At 39.2% G+C, this 22,848-nt stretch overlaps 3 protein-coding genes across 4 annotated transcripts in view; 1 reads left to right on the forward strand and 2 right to left on the reverse strand.

Moving 5' to 3' along the window:
• Nucleotides 1-6,030, reverse strand: part of DGCR2 (DiGeorge syndrome critical region gene 2) — a 30,559-nt gene extending 24,529 nt beyond the window's left edge. Inside the window, exons 1-2 of one of the 2 annotated variants that reach the window (XM_053470602.1) lie at nt 5,809-6,030; nt 557-589 (exon numbers count right to left, since the gene is read on the reverse strand). In XM_053470602.1, coding sequence (XP_053326577.1) covers nt 557-589; nt 5,809-5,887 — 112 coding nt within the window. In that variant the 5' untranslated portion in view covers nt 5,888-6,030. The remainder of the gene's footprint in view (nt 1-556; nt 590-5,808) is intronic. The other variant, XM_053470610.1, reaches the window with a different exon arrangement.
• Nucleotides 6,031-6,941: 911 nt separating this feature from the next.
• On the forward strand, nt 6,942-8,000 carry LOC128471124 (testis-specific serine/threonine-protein kinase 1-like). The gene has a single exon (XM_053453024.1). The coding sequence runs from the start codon at nt 6,942-6,944 to the stop codon at nt 7,998-8,000; it is 1,059 nt and encodes a 352-aa protein (XP_053308999.1).
• A 647-nt stretch (nt 8,001-8,647) lies between these two features.
• On the reverse strand, nt 8,648-15,119 carry ESS2 (ess-2 splicing factor homolog). Its single transcript, XM_053457347.1, has 10 exons — nt 14,901-15,119; nt 13,823-13,991; nt 13,206-13,289; nt 12,780-12,952; nt 12,102-12,219; nt 11,496-11,629; nt 11,227-11,329; nt 10,881-10,990; nt 10,573-10,688; nt 8,648-9,348 (listed from the first exon to the last, which is right to left on the reverse strand). Exons 1-10 carry the CDS (start codon nt 15,039-15,041, stop codon nt 9,063-9,065), a joined length of 1,434 nt encoding a protein of 477 aa, XP_053313322.1. The 5' UTR covers nt 15,042-15,119; the 3' UTR covers nt 8,648-9,062.
• Nucleotides 15,120-22,848: the final 7,729 nt, after the last annotated feature.

Below are 22,848 nucleotides of genomic sequence, written 5' to 3' on the forward strand. Positions count from 1 at the left end.
AGTAAAGAATCCATGCAACAAAATGGCATTAGTGTTGTTGGAACACCAGGAGTTCAAGAACTGCATACCGATTATCGACCAACTGCACTCAACTCAGAAAGCCAACTCGGGACAGAAAGACATTGTTACACAGCAACACACCTACATAACAAAAAATAAGTCGGTGTGATTCCATAAAAATTTTAGTATTCACCAGTCTTATTTAATTATGGCCACTGGTTCATCAATCCGTCCGTTTATATTATTACAGCACAACATGGATCACAAATTGAACACAAAAAACAGGACAATGGTCATGGATCATTTTTAAACAGAGGCATTTGCAATAAATTATAAACCCAATATCTTTTGTTCCTTTGCCACAGACAGCCCCAATGTTCCTCACACAGAAGTTTCTAACACAGTTATTCTAATGTCTTGTCCGTTATATTAATAAAGTGACCTGTTGTTCACACAAAGCAATACACATTTAGTGTTCAGATAACGCACATCCGCCCATACACAAAGCATGTCTACTCATCTAGCTACTCACTACCAAGGCTATAAGTATGCTCACCTGATTGCAGTCTTGCCAGAACTACTCGTGGACCTGAAATTTAAAATTTAAAAGACACTTACCAAAACAGTCACAATCTATGTGTGCACATCACAGAAAGACACATATTACAGGAAGTGGTCCACATTATTTAGCTGCGTTTTCCAGAACACATGGCCAGTGCTGCCCTGCAATGTGTGGGATGTATAACCTCATGGACGTGGCCAATTACTCCATTATACATCTCATACAGTGCATCTGGGTTTTTATTATTACTTATTTCTTACAGGTAAATAAAAATGCATATTAACATTTTTACAAGTTACTCTAATATGCATTCTATGTTGTAGCATTGGGAGTCTCTTTAAGAACGGTATCAACTGAATTAAACCAACATGAACATCTTCTCCATGTGTTTCACTAGCAGTTCAACACAGCCACCGGGATGACTGAAATAACATGTATTAATAAATGACCCCACAGTGCAGAGTTAAATTGATCAAGAAATCCAACTCACTCACTTTGGTGAATACATGCATGAGTGTGGCAACACCACCAACGGGTAGCAACAAATGCACTCAAAATGAACAATATAGGAAACAAGGTAATTACCAAGGCTTGTCATCCATTGATCTTTTCATAACACATCCATTAATAGACCTATGTCTTATATCATAATGCAGGAAACTTTTAACCATTCTATGGAAATCTAAACCTAATCCATCTCAGAATAGAAGACATCTGACTAAGAATGTCACCACAATTCTAGAGACAGAAATCATAACCATCAGGTAGTAATATCCCTGCTGGTGTCTCCCGATAACCCCACTACTGGCCTTGCTTGATGATCACCGTGTGATCAGCTACAGTGGAGATCAGAGTGAGAAACTGTTTAATATGAAGGTCGAATGCCCCCTTTCAAAATAACCAAAATAAAATTCCTAAAGCCCACCCACCACACCCAGGAATTTAATCCGCTATCACCCACTAGGTAAGATATTGATCTCCGTTGCATTAATAGCAATGCAACAAAATGAAATATAAAAAAATGACTAAAAACAGGGGGGAGGGTTAAGTCCTCAAACATAAAGCTATGTATACGAGGGGATTACTGAACTTCGTGAATGCTGCTGTACATAAAGGGTTTTTATCCCTTCTCAGCAGTGGCACCAAACAATTCCAAGTGATTTTTTTTTATTTTTTTTTTTAATGCTTTTAAAAACTTTAGCACTAATATTGCAGTCAATGTATTGATAGTTAAAAACCCTATTAAACCAAAAAAATAATCCGGTGCAAATACACAAGGAGGACCCAAAATAATTTGTTTTTATTCATTCTCTAATTTTCACCAAATTAACCCAATACAATATTGTGGCCTGGTTTAACAAAGTATTATTAAGTTAATAAAAAAAAATGAAATACTGCTGCAAGACATCTATTGTATAGTTGCAATCTTCAGTCATTTCGTAATTAGAATTATACTGAATGATTACATCAATAACTTACACAATATGCAACTACTGAAACATTTCTAATTTAATCCCTCAGGCGCATTTTAAGTAAAGCTTGCTTATTCATCCTCCCAAAAGCTCCACACTTGGCAGCTAAGGATAATTAATAGTGAGAAGGGGGGGGGGTTCAACTAACAAAAAAAAAGTATTTTTGTGTATTAAATATAGTGCTGTTTATAGTAATGTAGATGAGCATCGACTAAAACCTGGTTTTCACTAATTTTCTTTATCGGCAGACCTGGAGGCTGCCATTGTTGTCAGTCATGTGATATTTTTGGGTGACTTGCCTGTTCAAAAACCACACTGTGCCGATTCTTTATGACGATGCAGCTTAAGCTCATATCCCCATAAACTTTTACAAAGTCGCAAAGTCAGCATGGATGATTCAGAACAAGTCATTTTATTGTTTAACACGGGCAGATGAGGAGTCAGGGTGTTTGTCTAGTGGCTAATATGCAATTGTCTAAAAAAAAAAATTTAAAAAAAAATTATGCAATAACTAGAACAGTTTTAAAAACTAAAACAGCACACTATTTTATATGAAAGCAAAATTTGAATCTGATGCTATTAATGAAAGTATTTGGAGGTAATATGTCATAAGATGCACAAGGGTAGGACACCAGATACCATTCCATCAGCACTATATCACATGTGAAGTGAATGTGAGGAAAGAGGGAAAAAGAGCATAAACAACAAAAAAGGCACCTGACAAAACAACACGGTTCTACGTTACAGATCGGCAATCTAAAAATCCTAATTCAGCTTGATGTTTTGCAAAGCATTTCTTGTTCTCACGAGCAATAAGCACAGGCTTTCTTTGGAACGATATAAGTGGGTCGCCAGCCGCCAGCTTCCGTCTTGACATAATTGGCTTTTCCTGACTCGCTTCTAAAGTGGGTCAATTTTCTACATTAAATACTCGACATTTAGGTGATGGATGGAAGATATTCTCGGCCAAAGGATATCTGTAGCATAGTGCCTGGGACGGCTATTTCATTTGAATCTCTCTTTCATGGCTGTGCAGGCAAGCACGGAATTGGGTTTAATCATAGTTAACGATGAAACTGTTTCATTTAAACAACTGATAAGTAAAAGTACTAATAAAACGAATGGATTATGATTTTAAAACATCATGGCACACTGGATGGCCTGTGTGCTAGAAGGAAGGGGAGTGCTGCGAATACACACGCAGGTGTCATTAATATCCATAATACTTTGCTGAGACGGTCAGGGACAGTAAACAGTGCCCATTTTTACATAACATCATGCCTTTAAGCACAACAGGTTAAATGAAAAATAGAAAGCAAAAGCCATGGTTAGCCACAATTTTATAGGCAATCCTAAAACCCAGGAAGCATTTTATACGGTTAATGAAAATGTCAAATGTAAATCAAAGGGTCGCTAATATAAAAAAAAATATCAAACAGATCCATTTGTATACATTTAACAAGCTATACAAAAATGAAAGTTACACCCCCTTATGTGTGTTGCAATGCTTAGACTCATCTCTATACCGTCCCACCGACTGCCTGCCTGCCTGCCTCCCTCCCAGGCGCTCGAACAAATCTGCCGCTCCACAGCACGCATGTTCAGTTATTTAATGCCAGCCAGCACCAGTGCGGTGTGCTTTAGGTTTTCAGAGGGTCAACCCCCACCCATGTACATATGTAGGTATGCATGCATGCATGCATGTTTGCACTCAAAAAGCATTCCCATTGATTTCAATGGGAACATTAACCTGCCAGTCGGCTTCTAGCAGTCAAAACTGGCAGAAGTACCATGCAGCAGTTGGGGGGTTATTTTTTCCACATTACAGTAATTATGGAGTACTTTCATAAGCATTCTTCGTTACGGAGGCTGTTTGGGGTACTAAAGATTCCCCCTTACATTATTTCAAAATAGCGTCCACTTTCTAGAAGACACCACACTGGATATACCGTATATTTTAGAATTGTTACAGACATAAAATGGATAAAAAGCTATTCGTATGCCAAGTACATTACACAAGAACGGCCAAGAAACCAACACGTAACGAGCAATTGACCACTTGCATGCTTTTAATAATTTTATGCTGCGATCTGCCCATCGCAATGACAGATGCGACAGCCTTTTTTTTTGTTGTTCCTGTGACCCACCCGAGGAACATACTGGACAGCTGATACCCACAATACAGTATAAATTTCCCTTCCAAAACACAAACACTGCGTAGCTTTCTTTAGTAATTACTGCTATGCCCAATATTTATTAGCAATCAGTAGGCTAAACACAAAATGCTTTGCAGCAATAATAAGAAATATTTCTATAACAACAGCAAAGGGCCAAGCATCCTTTCACAAATTATTTTACTTAAGCCTGCAGAGAAACGACATGTCATGTGTCAGCAAGTATGAACATTTTTGTTTGACAGTCACATTGAAGTTATTACAGCCTATAGCTTTTACAGCCATTACTGTTGGACACGTCCAAATAGAGCGTGCCTTGAATGTTTTATTTGATAAACGAGCACAATATTAAAGCCGTATTAAAAAATTCAAGGGAAAACCAGGTTAGGAATCACCATTTTGACATACTGTAACCCTAAAAGATGTAGGCAACATGTTTTTGTTCACACAAACTTATGCCAACGTTTTGATTAGCTGTTGCTTTTAACCCAAAGAGACCATACTAATATGTTAATCATCTAGTTATCATCAGATGGCTCATTCACAGTAGAAAATAGAGGGGAAAATGTATTGGTAATGATAAAGTCATCAGTAGATGAGAGCATATAGACAATTTAATAAAAATATTATTGTTAAGCATATCAGTCACGGAGTAACCAGTAAATAAACAAAAGTGCACACAAACTGTCCAGAGTAAAAGAATCCAAGTTAACATGTAAGGATACTATGTTCATTAAAACGTTCTCAATGGTAGTATATACGGTATACTGTAATATTGGAAGATCTCTACACATCAAAAAATCTGCAGCTTGTAAAGTACCTTTTACATCAAACAAAGCACTAGGTGCACTTTATCACTACAGACACGTTTTCACTATTGTTTTTGTGGGCAAGGGAAGCCCATCAATACTTAGTGCTGTTGGTGTGCGATACACACACTGGGTTATAATTACAATTGCTTGTATAACACACTGTGATTATAGTGGCTTCAATAAAAAGGTGATTAAGGGCTGCCAACAGGTTACAGCAACAACAGGTTACAGCAACTGCACTCAGGTGACAACTGCTCCATTTGCATATCATTACTTGCAAGCATGGCATCATTCAGTTTGATAGTACAACTCAAATGCTTTTGATTCCAAATCGAACTTTGATCTCTCTCATTGCAGAGCTGAAGGGGTTAAGAAGGCATCCTGTAATGTCTGGGGGAAGAAAGCTAGAAAAGACGTGCGAGATGCATCAGGCAAACTGGGATTGCAGCAGGGCCTTGGCTATGGGAGTAGCCGTCACCCGGATCAGACCTCCAGGCAGTGTGGGCACGGTTTCCTCTTATATTATAGTTAATGCATAATCTTTTCCAGCATGGCCTGGAACTGGTACTTGCTTAATTCTGGTGTATCTGTTGCATCCTGGCACTGTATGAAGCTATGGCATCGTGCATAGGCGTACATCACACCAGGCAACAACGCTGGACCTTCACTCATCCAGTCTCACTGGGCATAGTATCCTACATTAAATACCCCCTCTATACCCACAGCCTCCGGCTAAAGGGTCATTATGATCGTCCCCTTGTGCAGGCCGAAACCTGTTTTCCACTCACCTGGCCGCAGCGGCTCGGTCAGGGTTAGCACAAGCAGAAAGAGGAGGAGGAAGGTGCCGCTGTCCGGTTTGGGCACCATTTATCCTCCGTTCATCCTCCCGCCAGAGCCGTGAAAACGGGACACACCACCGAATGGAGGGGGATTGCTAGCGTGATTATGTGACGAAATTCTACCTGCCGGTAATAACTGGATCTCTATGACAACCCTTTCCCCTACCCTTTTCCCCGTTACCGGGGAACCGTTCCGATTCTCTAATGAGACGGAACAAGATGGCGGCCTCCTTCTCCCCACAACAAACAGGAGCACCACGCAGCCAATCAGAGTGAGGTATGGGAGGGACTTACCGTTTTATTTCACGTTTATCGGACACTCCGCCCACTTAGCTGTATCACCAATCAGCAGTTAGATGGCTGCGCCAAGTAACGCGGGCTGTCAATGTTTCGAGAAGCACCTTGGCGGTACTGCTGCAAACTAATCTTTATTTCTTATAATGATGCGATCATTTTAGTATAAAAATATCTCAAAATATCTGCTGCAAGAACACAAACGTTGATGGATATGTAACCATTAATAAGAAAAGCCAAAAGCTTAAAGGGGAAATCCTACATTTTTTATTACTAGTTTGAAGTAAAAAAAAAAAATAGTTTTTTTCAAAATATTTTGGTGTTTTTATTTTGAAAATAATTTTTGTATAATGTTTTCAGCTGCATGTAAGCCTTTTGTATGTGTTTTGGCTGTTATCGTAGCACAATTTACTGGACAAACCCACTAAGTGGTATCATGGTGCCTACGGTAAACGGGACATGTCATGGGATACAAACTCCAAAGGAGGAACAAGAATTTCAGCTCCAAAACCAGACTCCCACGGCAACAAACCAACGAAATGAACGTGAAAATAAAAGTGGAAAGTTTCCTTTTTAGGAGCCTTTATTCTACACAATCTACGTGGGAGAATTTCTTCTGAAATATCTTGGCAAATAGGATCAGATCTCAAAACCAAGGAACTCCCTTATGACATCACACTCGCTGCCACGCAACAATGTGCAGATTTCTCTACACTCACTGTACACTGCACTAATAAACCAAACCATAATCCTTATCTAGCCAAGTAGGATTTTCTTTCCCTGAAACCATGGATGAAGCTACTATGCTTAAGAAGAGAGGTTATACAATTGGCAAACATTTAGGAGAAGGATCGTACGCAAAGGTGAGGTCAGCATATTCTGAACATCATAAATTTAACGTAGCCGTAAAAGTGATTGACCGGAAAAAATCACCAGCTGACTTCCTTGAAAAATTTCTTCCACGTGAGATCGAGATCTCAAAAATAATGAAACACCACTCGGTTGTAAAGATTTATGAGATTTTTGAGACAGCAGATGGCAAGGTCTACATCATCATGGAGCTGGCTGTTCATGGAGATCTGCTAGATTTCATCAAGGAAAAGGGGCCATTGTCAGAAGAATTGGCATGCAGGATGTTTCGCCAACTCGTCTCCGCAGTGAAGTACTGTCACGATCTAGATATTGTCCATAGGGATTTGAAGTGTGAGAACCTTCTCTTAGATAAGGACTTCAACATCAAGCTCTCAGACTTTGGCTTTGCACGACATTTAGCCCGCAACAGCTCTGGCAAGATTATTCTTAGCAAAACTTTTTGTGGATCACCAGCCTATGCTGCTCCAGAGATATTGCAAGGTATACCATATCAGCCCAAAGTCTATGACATCTGGAGTCTGGGAGTAACTCTTTATATTATGGTTTGTGGGGTAATGCCTTACGATGACTCCAACATCAAGAGAATGCTGCGCCTTCAGAAGGAGCACAGGCTAGAATTTCCACGCTCTAAACACATCTCTAGCAAGTGCAAAGAATTAATTTATGGTATGTTGCAGCCAGATGTTACACTTCGTCTAACAGCAGACCAGATTTTGAATCATGGCTGGCTGCAGCTAACCCAAAAACCTAAGGAGCAGAAACCCACCATAAAAAAAGTAGTGACCGCTGGAATTCATACAAACGTGAAGGAGGAAAACAATCTGGACAAAGTTCTCTGTACATCAGAGGATGAAGAACCCATAGTTAAGGAAAAGCATCTGCAGCAAAAGATAGCTAGCACAGCTTTAGACATGGAAGTTGAAGAGGACATACTGAAAACTAATCCAGAACACAGCCAGAACACCCCCATGTAACACCAAACGTACTTAGTTACACGCATGACCAATTAAAAGTAGTAAAAAAAAAGTCAGAGTTATCCAGTTACAAAAAATAACAAAAAAAGGATTTACCATGGATGCAAGCGAGAGGTTGTTCAGATATTAGTAAAACAGTTAGGCTTATTGATCAGTATGTGAACGTTACAATGAAGAGGTTTTTTTGTTTGCTGCCAGAATACTTTGAGTATTTTCAGTAAACCGGGAGTTTAATAGACCCCATAACATTGCAAATGTTATAATTTGCTTTATAGGCAAGATAAAGTAGAGTTTTGCAGCTAGAACCATAAGAGCACCCACGTTCACAAAGGAAAACTTAAGTTAGACATATTTCTTATACACTATACTTTAGTGAAAGGACCACTTTGATCAAAATAGCACTGATAAGAACCCTAGAGCAGAGGTGCAACTCCAGTCCTCGAGGGCTGCAAACAGGCCAGCTTGTCTGAACGCAAGTTGATGTATTAATTATTAATTGCAATGCCTGTGCTCATGCTGGGATATCCAATGGTGACTGGTCAGTGGCTATCGAGCACTGGAATTGTGCAGTCCTGTCCTAAGATGTCATTTTAGTCAGATAGGGATTACTATCGCTACAAAGAAATGTAATGCATAACTAAAGTACATTTTTGAAACAGTTACGTACCAAGTATCCTTGTATGAACCAAACACATTTTGTTTATTTGGTTGGTAGAGTTATATTCAGCCTCATCTTATAGATAAATGGATGCTGAATAAACATCGTGCAATTTAGGAAATTTCAGTCTTGTCGGTGACATCCAAAGACACTTTATAAAACATTACAAAAAGCAGAGAAATGTTGGAATAGCATACAGCATAAATACGATATTACATTGAGTCTCTTAATTAACCATTTCAAACGTGAGACGTTTGGACTAAGCAGTTGTCGGTAATATTGCTTTAAACACTCTCCAGATCATCCCAAAATTTGGTAACTTGTCAGTGGCTTAGCCTCCGGGAAACGGTCTGTGTCAAAACTATATACAACAGTGTAACCAATGTTCATTTTGTATTTTGCCTTCAGAAAAAGTCTGATGCTTTTCGTCTTTTGGGTAAATGCAGCAGATTATCTGTAATGGATGTGCTATCTGGAGCGACAGGCGTTTGGGACGGAGTCCTTTTTGTTGGTGTAATATTGGGTGTGTGGCTAAGGCCTCCTGGAGTCTTGTAGCCCGGGGTGCCCATGTGTGCAGGAGATGGCGTATAGCTGGCTCTCAGAGCTTTGTCCGTATATTTACTAGAAGTCCTGTTCACCAAACGCTGCAGAGCAGGAGACAGCGAAGGGGCCAGTCCTTTGGGAGTAAGGCTGTAAACAAAAAATAAAAATATTAATATTTGAACGTACTTGGGAACAAAAACTGAAACAGGTAAGATTGAAAATAGCCTTATCATAAAGTGACCATACAGCTGATGTTCACTTAAGACCTGATAAGTTCAACATCTGTGCAAATCTTACTTGGAATACGGCTTGCAAATCATTTTCTTAAGGTTTACAAGGAAAGAAAACAATTCTGTGCCACTTCAAGGCAAATTTGTGCTCTAAGTCAAAACAAGTCTAACCCTAGACATCTGCAGCATTTTTACAAATCACATATAGATTTTGAATATTTGGTTTAGATGTTAAGGAACTACGCATCAATCTCCTGCTCTGAATTCTTCAATCTAACGCAACCGTTACAAAGTCTACCAACACACGTTTCCACTAAAATTGGTGAAATTATTCACTTCACATATACATTTTAGAGCTATATTTCTTTAGTCAAAGGCGATACCTTTTATCTGACTAACAGAAACGATCGTGTCACAAAAGCTCTTGGGGCCTCAAAGGTTTCTTCATATGGGATGATGAAGATACATGGACTGCACAAGAGACCTCTGAGGTCCCAAAAGCTGACATAACTATATATTTTTCTGTGTTTGCTTAATAAAATTTCCAACTTCAACCAAGGACTGCATCTTCTCCTGGACCCATGTGGCTATATCCATCTTCCTTTTTCTATAGAGTTCATTTTGAACAAACGCATGTGTACGTGACTACCAACTTAATATGTACAACAGTAGACATATTTAAGGAAAAATAGTGGTAAAAACTGATTCAGCAAAAGCACTTTTTTTGGAGCAATAAAAAAAGTCATACAATGAGGGAGCATAATTCTTAATGTACCAAACACTGATATGATGTTCTCACGGGTGATCTACGCATCCAATTAGATACTATATATTACCAACAGAAATTTTGTACACTACTTAGTAAATAATGCCTGCAGCGCAGTAAATATTTTTATTTCCATTGGCTGTTCCGTTCACCTTGGATCCGGAGTTCACAGAAATTACAATTTGGACAGTGTGTGAAATAAAAGCATAACAGGTATTATGGGATAATTATTGTCTTTACAACACCACAAAACAGATTCCACGTTGTGTAGACAAATGGATTGTCTTCTAGCAGTTGCTATGATCTTTTTTATATTTTTAAATTAACACAAAAAGTAACCTGTCACAGAAAACCCTTATAGTCGTCGCCGCTCACCTTGCCAAGTTTTCTGTGACCTTCCTTAAGGCTTCCTGCTTCTTTGATCTGTTTTTCGCTGCTGCTTCGTTTGCCATTTTCAGACCCAAACGTTCCCTGCGGCCTGGTTCCAGAATCTATAGTGAACAAATCCAAAAGAGGAATCAAAGTACATTTTGCTTCTGACAAACATAATTATGCTGAAATCATCCAGAAATATAAATGACAGAGGTGGAAAGAAAAAAAAATCTGTAGGCATCAAAACAGGTTTTTTCCTGCAATATATCAGTGTTTCCTACTTGGTATTATTTAAAAATGATATATCTTACCTTAAACGATGGGCCCGGAGTCTTCTCCAAATATGGAGTTTCCGATCCATCCAAACGGAAAGGAGTGCTCTCAACTTCACCCCATGTCATCAGCGGGGACTCATTAATTCCTGTGAGGGTATAATGAGGTTGTTTTTAATATTATAATAAGATAATCAAAATCACAAGTCGTGTTAATAAAGGACTCCCTAGCTAATCTTTACAAATAGACGCCAGCTTTCAAGAACAACCATGGCACACATCAGTAAACAGATATCTACACCCTTCCCCGTTTGCTAGCACATGTATACACAGACAAACAGAAATGCTCCAGAAAGCACAAACTCAGTTTCAGACCACATGTTACCTGGAGCTGGAGAGGGTGTTGCAACAAATCCAAAGCCATTAACTTTTGGGGACTCCGTCGGAATGAGCTCCTTCCCGTCCGGGCCTACTTTCCCTTGTTTGTACTGAATTAAAAGACAGAAAAGTTGAATGCTGTCATACTATTACACATGTGTACAGCAGCTCTTACTCCTACAAACAATTAACAACTAGTAGCAAATAGTCATGCAACATTTCTGTTAAAGGGTTAAAGGGTACACACAGCATAGAGCGGGATTGGAGATCAGGTACCTGCGCGTTTAAGGCTGCTGCCTGCTGGAGCTGAGTCTTGCTCAGGGCCTGGCTGAAGGGGTCTTTGTGAAAGCGTGTGTTTCTATGCAGAACTTCTCTTGGTTTTTTGAATAATAAGTCATTATCAGGAACACCTGGAAATATAATATTAAAGTCACACTGGCTGCACTAAACTGTAACAAACACTTGAAACTAACAAAAGCGTCCACTACATATCCATATATGAAATGTACATTTCATAAAGGCAAAGCAAAACAAGTACACACACAATGGGATGACTTCTATGAACATATTGACCCACCCTAGATAGATTATCCACACTTCTCTGTGGCCAATCAATTTTAGTAGATAGTTAAGATAGTTAGATAGATATCAAAGAGTAAGCATTTGGAAACCATCTGAAACCAGTGAATTAGCACACCATTTTCCATAAATCTTTCATCTGATACAGATATTATATGACACCAAGTGCAAAAATAAAGCCATATGAAAATACAGCGCATGTAAAATGTATGTCTCGTTTTTCTACAGCTGCATTAGTCATATGAAACATGTAACTACTAAAACTGTCAAACTGAATTTGAAGAGGAGAGAAAAGAGACACACCTGTAGGATAGTACATGAGAGAATTGTGTGCCTTATACTCCCAGGTGTCCAGTCCTGCTTTCCCACACTCTATAGCTTGCTTCTCGACTGATGGTAGAGCCAAACTCTGCAGTTGCCGCTGTAGACGTTAAGGAAATCATATTAAGAAATACAGGTTTCTTACAAATATAGCTTATAATAACCATCAGATACAACAAAAACATGACTTTATATCCCATATCCATCTAATACCATGCAAGCACACACTGTTACCAGTCTATAGAAAGATCAGAGTTTTTCACTTTGGATGCTGTCTGAAATGGTGACGTAAGTTTTGTTTTAGGTAGTGCTTTGAGTCTGAGCGCTCTCTCACTGAGCTTCTGTGTCACAACACAGTAACTTGTAGTGATATTTAAAATGTAATTTCAACAATTTAACTATCCATCATAAAGAGTAGCCCTTCTCCCAGGACAAATTGCACTGGTGTAGGCCTTTACAATGAGTAGTTAATCGGGAACACAATAATATTTTTCCAACACAGCTTCTCTCTCACCCTTGGTGCCTATAGTTCCCCCTACAAAAGAATGCATTGAGAGCTCATTGTATGTCCAAGCAGTTTGTCTGAATGAAAATCCAAACATGGGTGCCCATTTCATTTGACATGTTTCACTGAACATAGAACATTTGTAATTAGCATACTTGTTTGTACTCCTCCTCCGCTTCATAAAGCCATGCATTCCGACTCCGCTCCTTCTCCTTTGCCACCTCCATGATCTGTTCGAAGGAAGCATTGTCCTCACTCGTATGTTTTGCCAAGAAGCGGTCTAGACCAGGAAGATCATCTGCTTCCTCTTCTGTTTTCTCAACATCCCCTACAAAATTCACAACAATTACTTGTCGAATAGCTTTGGTGATAGTGATGTGTGTCATAATGCTATCAGGTGTAAGTTTGTGACGTAGAGCATAGCAATACTATACTGAGGATAAAGTATCTTCTGGTATAAGGTATGAACAATGCCAGAAAAACCTTATAACATGGCAACAGCGTATGTGTTATGTATAGCCTACACATTACAATAAGGAGGGCTAAGAACAGTGTTCTTTTAAGCATGAAGTATCCCTCACCTTCATCGCTCACTGTGCATTTAGCTGCGATGGATGGAGTACAAGGTGCCCCACTGGGAGTTTCAAATGTGGCTGGAGTGACATCTACAAGAAGCAAAAAAAAGCCCGCAAATTATATATATGAAGTTCAAAACCCTACTAGTCACACAACTTCAATACTTTGTAATATTGTAGAAACATGTTGTTAAGTAGTGCACATAGCAAATAGTCATTTTATGGATATTACAGGCGCCCCTTACTGAAAAACAACTAAAAAATGTAGTACACACCAAACTGAATAAAAATAAGGCTAATAAAAGCCATGCTTCAAGAAGTAGATTTAAACAGAAGAAAATCAGCTAAACAGCAAGATGTGAAGATATTGATCGCTACAGGGAGTCCCCAAGAGTGCAAATACATACAGGCTAAGTAGTTGGCATTCTAACTTAGTTTGTCAACTATGTGCACAGACAGAACTATAGGGGTTAAAATAAAGCAACACAAATCAAAAGCATAATGTGCAAACAAAATTGCACGCGCAACATGAATAGCACAAAACAAAGGAGGGGAAGAAGGACTTTGCAGGTGACATGCAGGTGACCAGTACCAGAAAAAGCACATTCACACGCCATACTTACAAGGAAGTGGAGTTTCCTGGGAGGATTTAAATGAAGAGGTGTCAAATTTAATAGCTATCTGCCTCATCTTCTCCAGGTCACCACACTCTTCCGCTTCTAGATATTCCTTTTGAGCCTGTAGCTTCTCCACATCAGGGAAGAAATCTCGCTGAATTATTTTTTGCAGGTTCTGTAGACAAAGCACACACATGGCACACAAATCAATGTTAACCACAGGCATCTCCATGCTGTCAAACAATCAAAAACTAGTAATTCTCCACATTTCTGGAGTCTAAAGTTGCTTTCCTATTTAACCAAATATTTTATATATATATATATATATATATATATATATATATATATATATATATATATATACATATACATACACACACACATAGTATATTGCCTTATAATTCATAATTTAAATAAATGAGATAAATTGTGCTAACCTTAGCACAATATATCTCATAAGCAGTCCACTTAATTACAGACCTTGAATAAATTATTTTTATTTTAGCCTGTGCCAAGAAAGGATCTGCCCAAAACTATAGCAGCATTAGATTAAATAGGTCTATGTGAGTTAAACAGATCCTTCATCCCTCACATTAAGTCCCTCGCACCTTAAAAGCATCGAAATATTAACCAGATTGTGGCTGAATTTTCCCATCTATTCTATTTTGCTGCCACAATGAACCCTTTCATATTCATTAGCGTGTACATCAATTCATATGCTCTGTCTACTGTTCTTTATGCAATCACCATGTCTCTTAAATCATCTGCATATCTATGTCATTGTAAGCACCTCTTCACCTCTGTGTCTCACCCTTCGCTCATTTGGAGAAAAGCCTACATGTCTGTTGATCGTTATTCTCTGAAAAAGTGTTTAATCGTATTTAACATGATCAGTAGTTTGACAGATGCACAGGTAATGCATGTAAGATGTTATGACGTCACAACGAAGCCATACACAAATATGTCCATATGTCGCAAAACTCTAATTTCAAGCTGCATCGGGAATCTAGAGTCTTAACTCATGTAACATTTCCTAGTGACTCTGTGGCATTTTGTTCGCCTCCCTATCCTCCTTCTTTCTCACCTCTATATACGTCTCTTCGGACAGGACCTTTTTCTTTGGCCTCCTCTTTTCCGCCTCATTTAAGGATTCCTTAGGTACGACTAAGGCGGTAGATCCGGGTTTCTGGGCGACCAACGAGGTACCCGAATCTGAAGCTGCCATCGTGCAATCACGGCAGGACAGAGCTCACGGAATCGTGATCCAACTACCAAAAGCCTGACCGGAAGAAACAAATACGTCATCACCGTGCGACTCTAGAGCCGCGGTGCATGCCGGGAGGTGTAGTCAAACTTAATACGTCATGGTCACAGGGGGGTGCTGGTTAATGTAGTTTTCGCTGTATAGGTTGTGGCTGTTGGATTAATTGAGCGTTGAGGTGATGGATGATTAGTTTATGCTACGGTCGGACATTTAGTTATCCTTGTAAGAAAGGAGTCATGGAAGCTGTGGGTTTTCTGAGGAGAGACATGATTCAATTTGGGAAGTTTTTTCTCTGATGTTCCACAGTGTCCTACAGCCCTAAAGGTCACCGAAATGGCAGAAATAAAAATGTTTACATTGTCTAAATAAAGTGCATTATTCTTATTCTAAATAATTTGCTTAATTACCTAAATAGCTGTCAATAGGACATAAACAGGAAGATTCACCCACAGCCCCCCTGAATCAAAGGGTCCCTGTCTGGCGATTTGAAATGTTTGGAGGCTTGTGTTACAAGACAAGCTAAACCTGTATAATGTGGAGTCCTCTTAAGTATACATTATGTGAGCTATTAGGACCCTCTAATCTGCCCATTTTTCCTAATAAAGAGAGTCAGGCCTCAATCAGTCTGTCTTAAATTCAGGATAGTGTTTTTCCAGATCCCATGCATGTTTAAATTCCCTCACAGTCTTGGCCTCCACGGCTGCGGCTGGAGGCTTTTTCGCTTATCTACCACCGCTCAAAAATCTTCCTTACATTACATAAAAAACCTATACATTTTATATTCCTACATCATATAACCTTACTTTGTATTTTAGTTACTCTGGAAGCTAAACACTACACTAAATTGCCATTTTCCATACACTGTAGACAGGGATCTGAATCTTTTTGAAAAGAAACTCCTGTTTGGTCACCAATAATCAACATTCTGTGTTCCTCAAATGCATGATAACGAAGGGTTTCCATTTATAATATGTTACGAGTTTATTATTATTTATTGTTTTCTATAACACCATCAAATTCCGTAGTGCTGTACAATGGGTAAAAGGCATATCATGGGACAGAGTGGCATATAGAGGGTTAAAAGGCATTTCTGGAGCCAAAGTGGCAAATAGGGGGTTAAAAGGCATATCATGGGCCACTCTGCCTACAGAAAAGCCTTATGCCCCCCATATAACACTCCCCCCTGACTTACCAGTGCTTCTGACTCCCTGGTGTGTAGTGGTGGCAGCGGGTGGAGGCAGGCGTTAGCTCCGACGGTGCTTCTATGACTGAGCACCGGAAGGTCATGTTACGCCGGTGCTCCATCACAGAAGCCCCGGCTGAAGGCCAGCATTAGCGGGGTTTGTCTGAAGTGCCAGCAGTAGCCGGGGAAGGTATGCGCGTAGACAACCCCAGCTGCTGCCCACGCTTTTGCCAGCGTTCAGTGATAGAAGCCCCGGTGGAAGTGCCGGCAGCAGCTGAGGTTGAGCAGCGGACCGCGATTATAAGACGAGGGGTATTTTTCAGAGCTTTTCATCTGAAATAAACCTTGTCTTATAATAGAGCAAATACGGTATTAATTTTGGTTTTAAAACAGTTCTAGTTTGTTGATAATAATACAATCTATTCACACATCTGCATGTGGGTGATATGGGTATTTTTACATAGATCTTTCTTTTACTAATTAAAACTCATAAGTCATTAAAACTATTTTTATTACTTTACATGAAAACTGGACATTGTAGACCTCTTCAACAGTAGCGGTTTTGGAGAAAAAAAATAGTGACACTTATTGCCTCAAAAAGATAAGTGACACAATTCTCACAAATTATTTTATGTTGTTATTTCTCAGGTTGTGAATGTTCATGTTGCCTATTGTTCTTAAGGTATTAGTAGGTCTCATTAGATGTTTTCGCTCCCTGAAGAATGATGACTGATGTAGTGACTCTCTTTTGTCTTCTCCATTTGGCTCTGCGGTTCTTAAACCAAACCTGTGAACATAAGTATATATGTATATATAACTCCTTTCAAAACACCACATCATATCTATGTAACGATACCCAGCAATCCTTTTTACCAAAACTATTCTCTCACCATAAATAGTTTAATATTTTATTGTCTCTCTACACTTTTATTCACATTTTTCATTCTATTTAATCACTTATAATTCCCTTATAAAAGGCTAAAGTGTCTCTTACTTCCACTCTCTCCTCCCTGAGCTGGATCCTGCCAGCAAGCTGTTCTCGAGCAATCACATCAGGATACTGGTTGTGGTGGAAAGTTTCTTCGAGTGCCTGCAACTGATCCTCAGTGAAGATGGTTCGATGACGTCTTGTCCTACGCTGAGTTAGTGGTGGAGGGGAGTACATTGGAGATCCATTTTGAATTGTTGCATTTGCAGGAGTTGCATGGAACATTCTCATTGACCAGTTTAACCTTGTTGCTGAAAGAGAGGGTTAACTAGTGAGTTAAGCATAGAATAAATTGAATTGTAACTAACAATAGATACCAAAGGTATGAGAGTGGATATTGCTTATGTACATGAGGAGGCAGACAATCAGCAAAAAGTGAAGGGAAAAGACAAAATACATAACAATAAGAAAACACAAACATGGACTAAAAATTATGGAGAAGAATGCAAAAGCTAGATTGTGACTCTGCATGGAAAAGAGCAAGTTAAGAAGAATTGGTGGAACAAATGAAAGGAATCAGGAAGAGATGGTGCAGCGGATGCAGTATTTTATCAACTACCCAATTCCGACATATCCGATAGAGGCTATTTTAATGTGAAATCCTTGGCCAAGGAGCCGCGGAAACAGAACACAGAAGAAAATAAATGAATAGAAACAATACCAAGAGATGAGGAAACAAAAATAAAGGAGATGTCCTGGACTACAAAGAATCTGTCCTCAAGGGCTATTACAAGTTTCTCTAATTAATGTGTTTGGCAAATTGTGTGGCCCAGCAATATACTAAGGTAATCCTATGGGTTCCAGCTTTTGATGAGAAGATTTGCATACCCCTCTAACAGATACAGAGAGGAAAAGGAAGGAAGGTATTAAGGAGATTAATGAACAAGAGAGGAATTGAAACTGACAATATCTCATATTCTGCATTTCATTTGATTAATTTGGTTAAAACACTCCTTAGATCCTTGTATTCACTTAAGTTCTGTTTCAGTATTAGTGCTAGTGTTATTGGTAAATGCTTTTGCTTCTCTTCAACACTTAGTTGTGCGATGTACAGTAGTGTCTAATTATACTGCAATATAGTTATGTTATGGGCAGAACATTGGCCTGGACAGTCCAGTCATTTAACAAATATACATTCTTAATAAGACCTCTGTACTCACATAGCCATGTGGGGTCCTGTACAGAGCGATGGTTGGGATGACAGCAGCAGCAAGTACATACAGGTACAGCAGTATCATCCCGGGAAAAGTCACTCATGCACTGCTCCTTCTGTGCCCATGCAGGCTCCTGTTGGCCATCTAGGGGACCTTGTGTCTTCTTTGTCGAAGGAAGCGATAGAATGCTCTCAATGGAAAAGGGACGCTGAACCTTTTTTTTAACGTTTTCATTGGTGGGTGACATAGTGACAGCCTCCTAAGGAAGAGCAACCCGATACTTCTCCTTTCCACCCTTTGGATTGTGCCTTTATGGTTGGACACAACTCCTTTTAAAACACCTCATGTCTATCGCTCACCAAGAGACCCCTTTTACACTTAATACTCTCGGCTTAAAGCATTTTCTTTTCATCCCTTGACTTTTCTGTATTTTAAATATATTCGCCTCATTCTCCTAAAGCCGCTACCTTATAACACAGATACTTTTATGGGAGTAAAAATAAAAAAAAAAGGTTCCATAATCCCCCAGACAGAAATGCTAAACCCTAGTGAATACGATAACTGGCCTTCTAATCTCAGACGGTTTTGTTCGTGGCGAGTTGTGCATCTGAGATCTTGTTAATCCAAACGGAGCTGGGGAAAAAAAAAGAAAAATCTGCTTTCTGCATCTGGAGCACCAGGCAGATTGTGTGATGGGCATTGTGTGCAGGGGAAAGGACTGATATCAGAACTGCTTCTACACAACAGAAAGGGATTATATGGAACAATTATTCCATCACAGCTCTACACAGAAATACCTGTGCAATCAGACAGGGCTGTCTTATCAGACTATAATACGGAGGTAGACTGGTTTTAGCACACACAGGAGACAGCCCCATCTTGACTAGGCTTTTACTGGAAAACCTAAGTTTTACTTCACCACTTTTTAGATTTGTGTAGTGTCTAATTATACCGCAATATAGTGATGTTATATGCTGAACAGTACATATCCTAGAAAACAAAGTGGCACTGAGGACACCTGCCCATGCTCCCCCCCACTATTACAATAAAGATGTAGGGTTACTAATATGTTTTTGTGTGTGTTTTACATGCAGTTCCCCATTTCATCTTTAGGGTTTCTAGACAATGACTTTGGTTAGTTTGCACCATGGCAAGATCCCTTATGTGGTTCTCCAATGCATTACCTATGCAGACACTTAAGTGAATATGTATTAGACAGGGTGTGATTGCATGAAAAGCCAACTCTGTTTTAGGACACTATAATACCAAGCCATTTGATTGGGTTTGTCTTCAAGCTGAATGTCACCAGCCTTACCCTGGTATCGGTGGACCTTCTGAGGAATACATTAAAATATACCATATATCACTTCTACACAGGGCCGTTTTTAGTTTTTAATATTGATTGGACCCTGGGTATGCATATACTTGCATACCCCAACACACACACACACTTCCTAGCATGCACTCACACCCTCCATCCCAACCAAAAAACAAAACAAAAAAAAGTATTTGCCTCACTGACTCTGAGACTGTCACAGTCAGTGCGATCTTCCCTACTTTTGTCCCTAGCGTGAATGCCCTCGGTAGATGCCCTCCCATCATCACCCTAGAGTCACTTTGTCCCCTCCTTCACTGTACCACACCTCTCTTTTCCACCCTCATGTAGTTCAGGTATAGATCAAATAAACAACACATAGAAATGCAGCATTGTAGATGTACAGTAGATCAATGGAATAAAACATACAAACCCTGTATTTGCAAGTTTTAATAAATAACACATGAAAGATAGCATTGCAGATATAGCGCAACTGAAAATCACATGTAAACTCAGGGCTGAAGGTATAAATCAAATAAGTAATGCATGGAAACCCTAAATTGCAGGCATAAATCACAGGTCACACACCTCAATCCACAAGACCTGCCTAGCACATGTCTGTGCTATCTTTACCCCCTGTCCGTCTAGAAATTCTTTGCTCCCAAACAGCCTATATGTGTCATATTTGCCTTGAAACAGCCTGCCTGTGCCATCTTTCCCCCCAAACAGCTTGTCTGTGCCATCTTTGCCCGCAAACAACCTGCCTGTGTCATATCACGCACTTATACATACATATATAAATATATACTCACACATTCACAGATACTCACTCACTGATTCGCACATACTCATTCATACTCGCTCCCGCACCCTCTTACCTCACCTGAAGATTTCTCTGTGTGGCTCGCACAAGCTGTGTCCAATTCCCAGCATGGAAGTGATGGACATATAACATATTTTAGTTGTTTTTTTCCTTTGCACTAAAAGGTACTGTATTTATAGTGGAACCGTGAAATTTTTTAAATAATTTGTAATTATCATAATTTTCCCCAAGATATCATAGAACTGAAAAGGATGCAGGGGCGGACAAGAAAACTAATTAAAAGAAAGGAATATGGGGAAGGGAGCCCCTTCAGGTTTTACACTGTTTCTGGTTGTCAGTGCTAAAACGTTCGGGTAGAGAGTGTCTGCACTAGCGCTGTTATACTTCATCCGTTAGCACATGGTGATAAACGGATGAGTGATAAAGCTCTCCCGTTTACTGGCTGGGAAGTGTCCCCACTGGTACAAAAACCATAGGACTTACCATGATGTCACTTGCTATGTGATGTGTTTCTTATGACATACCAGTACATCCTAAGATCATTTTTCTGTCAGGGCAGTTAAGCTGTGGAATGCACCACCAAGTAAAGCATTTTGTCAAAAATATTTAATATTGGTAAGAATAGGTTGGATGCCAGACACCACAGTCATTCAGGTTTATAACAATTTAACTTTATCCTCTTGATCAAGGGTGAAAAAATGATTGCATTTGAGGTTAAGAAAATTATTTTTGCATAAAAGCCTATTTTTTTTTTGCCTTCTTCTTTACCAACAAAGAAGGCACAACGGTAACTATTACAGTTGACTCACATGTGTTTATGGATAGCTCAAATTTACAGAAACCATTTATTTAACAAAATGATAAAATATCAAGCAGAGAGAATGTTATTTAGTTCTTTTAAATGAGCATCAACCCAAATGAATGCATGTGATTATTTTATGGTTACTGACAAAATGATCAATGGTACATACATTGTTATTGTCTGCTTTATATGTCATTCACTCTCACACAGCACACAAGCTGCCATATAACCAACTTAAGTCTTCCATGACCTACCTACAAAATTAAAAGAGAAGCTCTGAAAAGGGTTAAAACCTTCAGAAAATGTAGGTGAGCAGAGATCATTCTTGCTCAAAGATCTCAGCATCAGGGAAAAAAAACAAACGTCCCTCCTTTTGTAGAAGGAATTAGGGGATTTAGAGGCAGATCTATCAGAAGGATTTGAGTTATCTCACAGTAATAAACGCAAAAAGGAGGGGGGAGGATTAGTCTAGGAGCTGTTTACTTTGATAAGATCATTGTAATATTCTGTCAAAATAAGGGCTGTATAGCTATGTAACATGTGTGTCCTTCTGCGTGCATGTCTAACATATTTTGCTTCCACATAGAGGCACCTCATACTTACTTTTTTGTGAACATTCTGTTTTTAATAGTATTTTCTACCATGATAATTTATATCATTGTACTACCTAATATGTATACGAGTATTTATGAAGATACATTTTAACATTTTTAAACTATTTGACAGAACAAAAAATATTTGAATGTGCTGAATATGCCAATGGATTTGAAATAGGGTGTCCAACATGCTCAAATAGTTGATGGTGATTTGTCCACATACGTTTGGTTATATACTGTACTATCAGTGTTGGAACAATACTGTACATACATTTTCTCTGACCCTTGGAGTTCATAATTTATGTATGCAATGTAGGCCTTGGGCAACAGGTCTAGCGGGACCGCAGATCCAGGGGATCGGCATCTATTCTGTCACAAATCAGGGAGCTTATTTTGGCCCTCTTGGGGGCGATCAAGGCACAACGTAGTGCTACTGATCTCCCTAATCAGCCTACTAATACTATGGAGGACTTTGCAAAGTCAGTACAGTCCTCCACAGTTGAGTTCCACCTAGTACCACACCTCCATAAAAGGCAGAGTGCCGGGATTTCATGCAGAGCACCATGTGTTAATTTGTGCCCTGAGGCATCCAGCAGGATAAGGGGCAGGGGCTGGGCCAAGTTGCCCTGGTGTAATATCGTTCACACTGTGAAAGGCACTGGACAAGGTAAGACTGTAGAGGATCTTTTCACATATGTAAGGACAGAAAGGGAATTGTAAAGTTCTGGTTACACCCACTGTAAAAAAAGTAACCTTTTCACTAGTTGAGTTCTAAATAATTGTGAATTAGTTAAAAAAAGTTACATATGTGTACCAAAGTAGTAATACAGCTTTTAAATGTCTCCAAAGAAACCCCAAAACAAGTGGTAGAATATTTTTGAAATAGTTAAAAATAGCCAAAATGTGG

Source organism: Spea bombifrons, chromosome 1 (assembly GCF_027358695.1).
Source record: "Spea bombifrons isolate aSpeBom1 chromosome 1, aSpeBom1.2.pri, whole genome shotgun sequence".
Lineage (NCBI taxonomy): Eukaryota > Metazoa > Chordata > Amphibia > Anura > Pelobatidae > Spea > Spea bombifrons.

Bases quoted from the DNA above. Each gene is read 5' to 3' on its own strand.
- LOC128471124 (XM_053453024.1), top strand. From the start codon at position 6,942: ATGGATGAAGCTACTATGCTTAAGAAGAGAGGTTATACAATTGGCAAA.
- ESS2 (XM_053457347.1), bottom strand. From the start codon at position 15,041: ATGGCAGCTTCAGATTCGGGTACCTCGTTGGTCGCCCAGAAACCCGGA. The intron at 13,290-13,822 runs GTAAGTATGGCG...TGCTTCTTGTAG, and splicing joins CCAGGAAACTCCACTTCCTT to ATGTCACTCCAGCCACATTT. The intron at 10,991-11,226 runs GTAACATGTGGT...ATACCCTCACAG, and splicing joins AACACCCTCTCCAGCTCCAG to GAATTAATGAGTCCCCGCTG.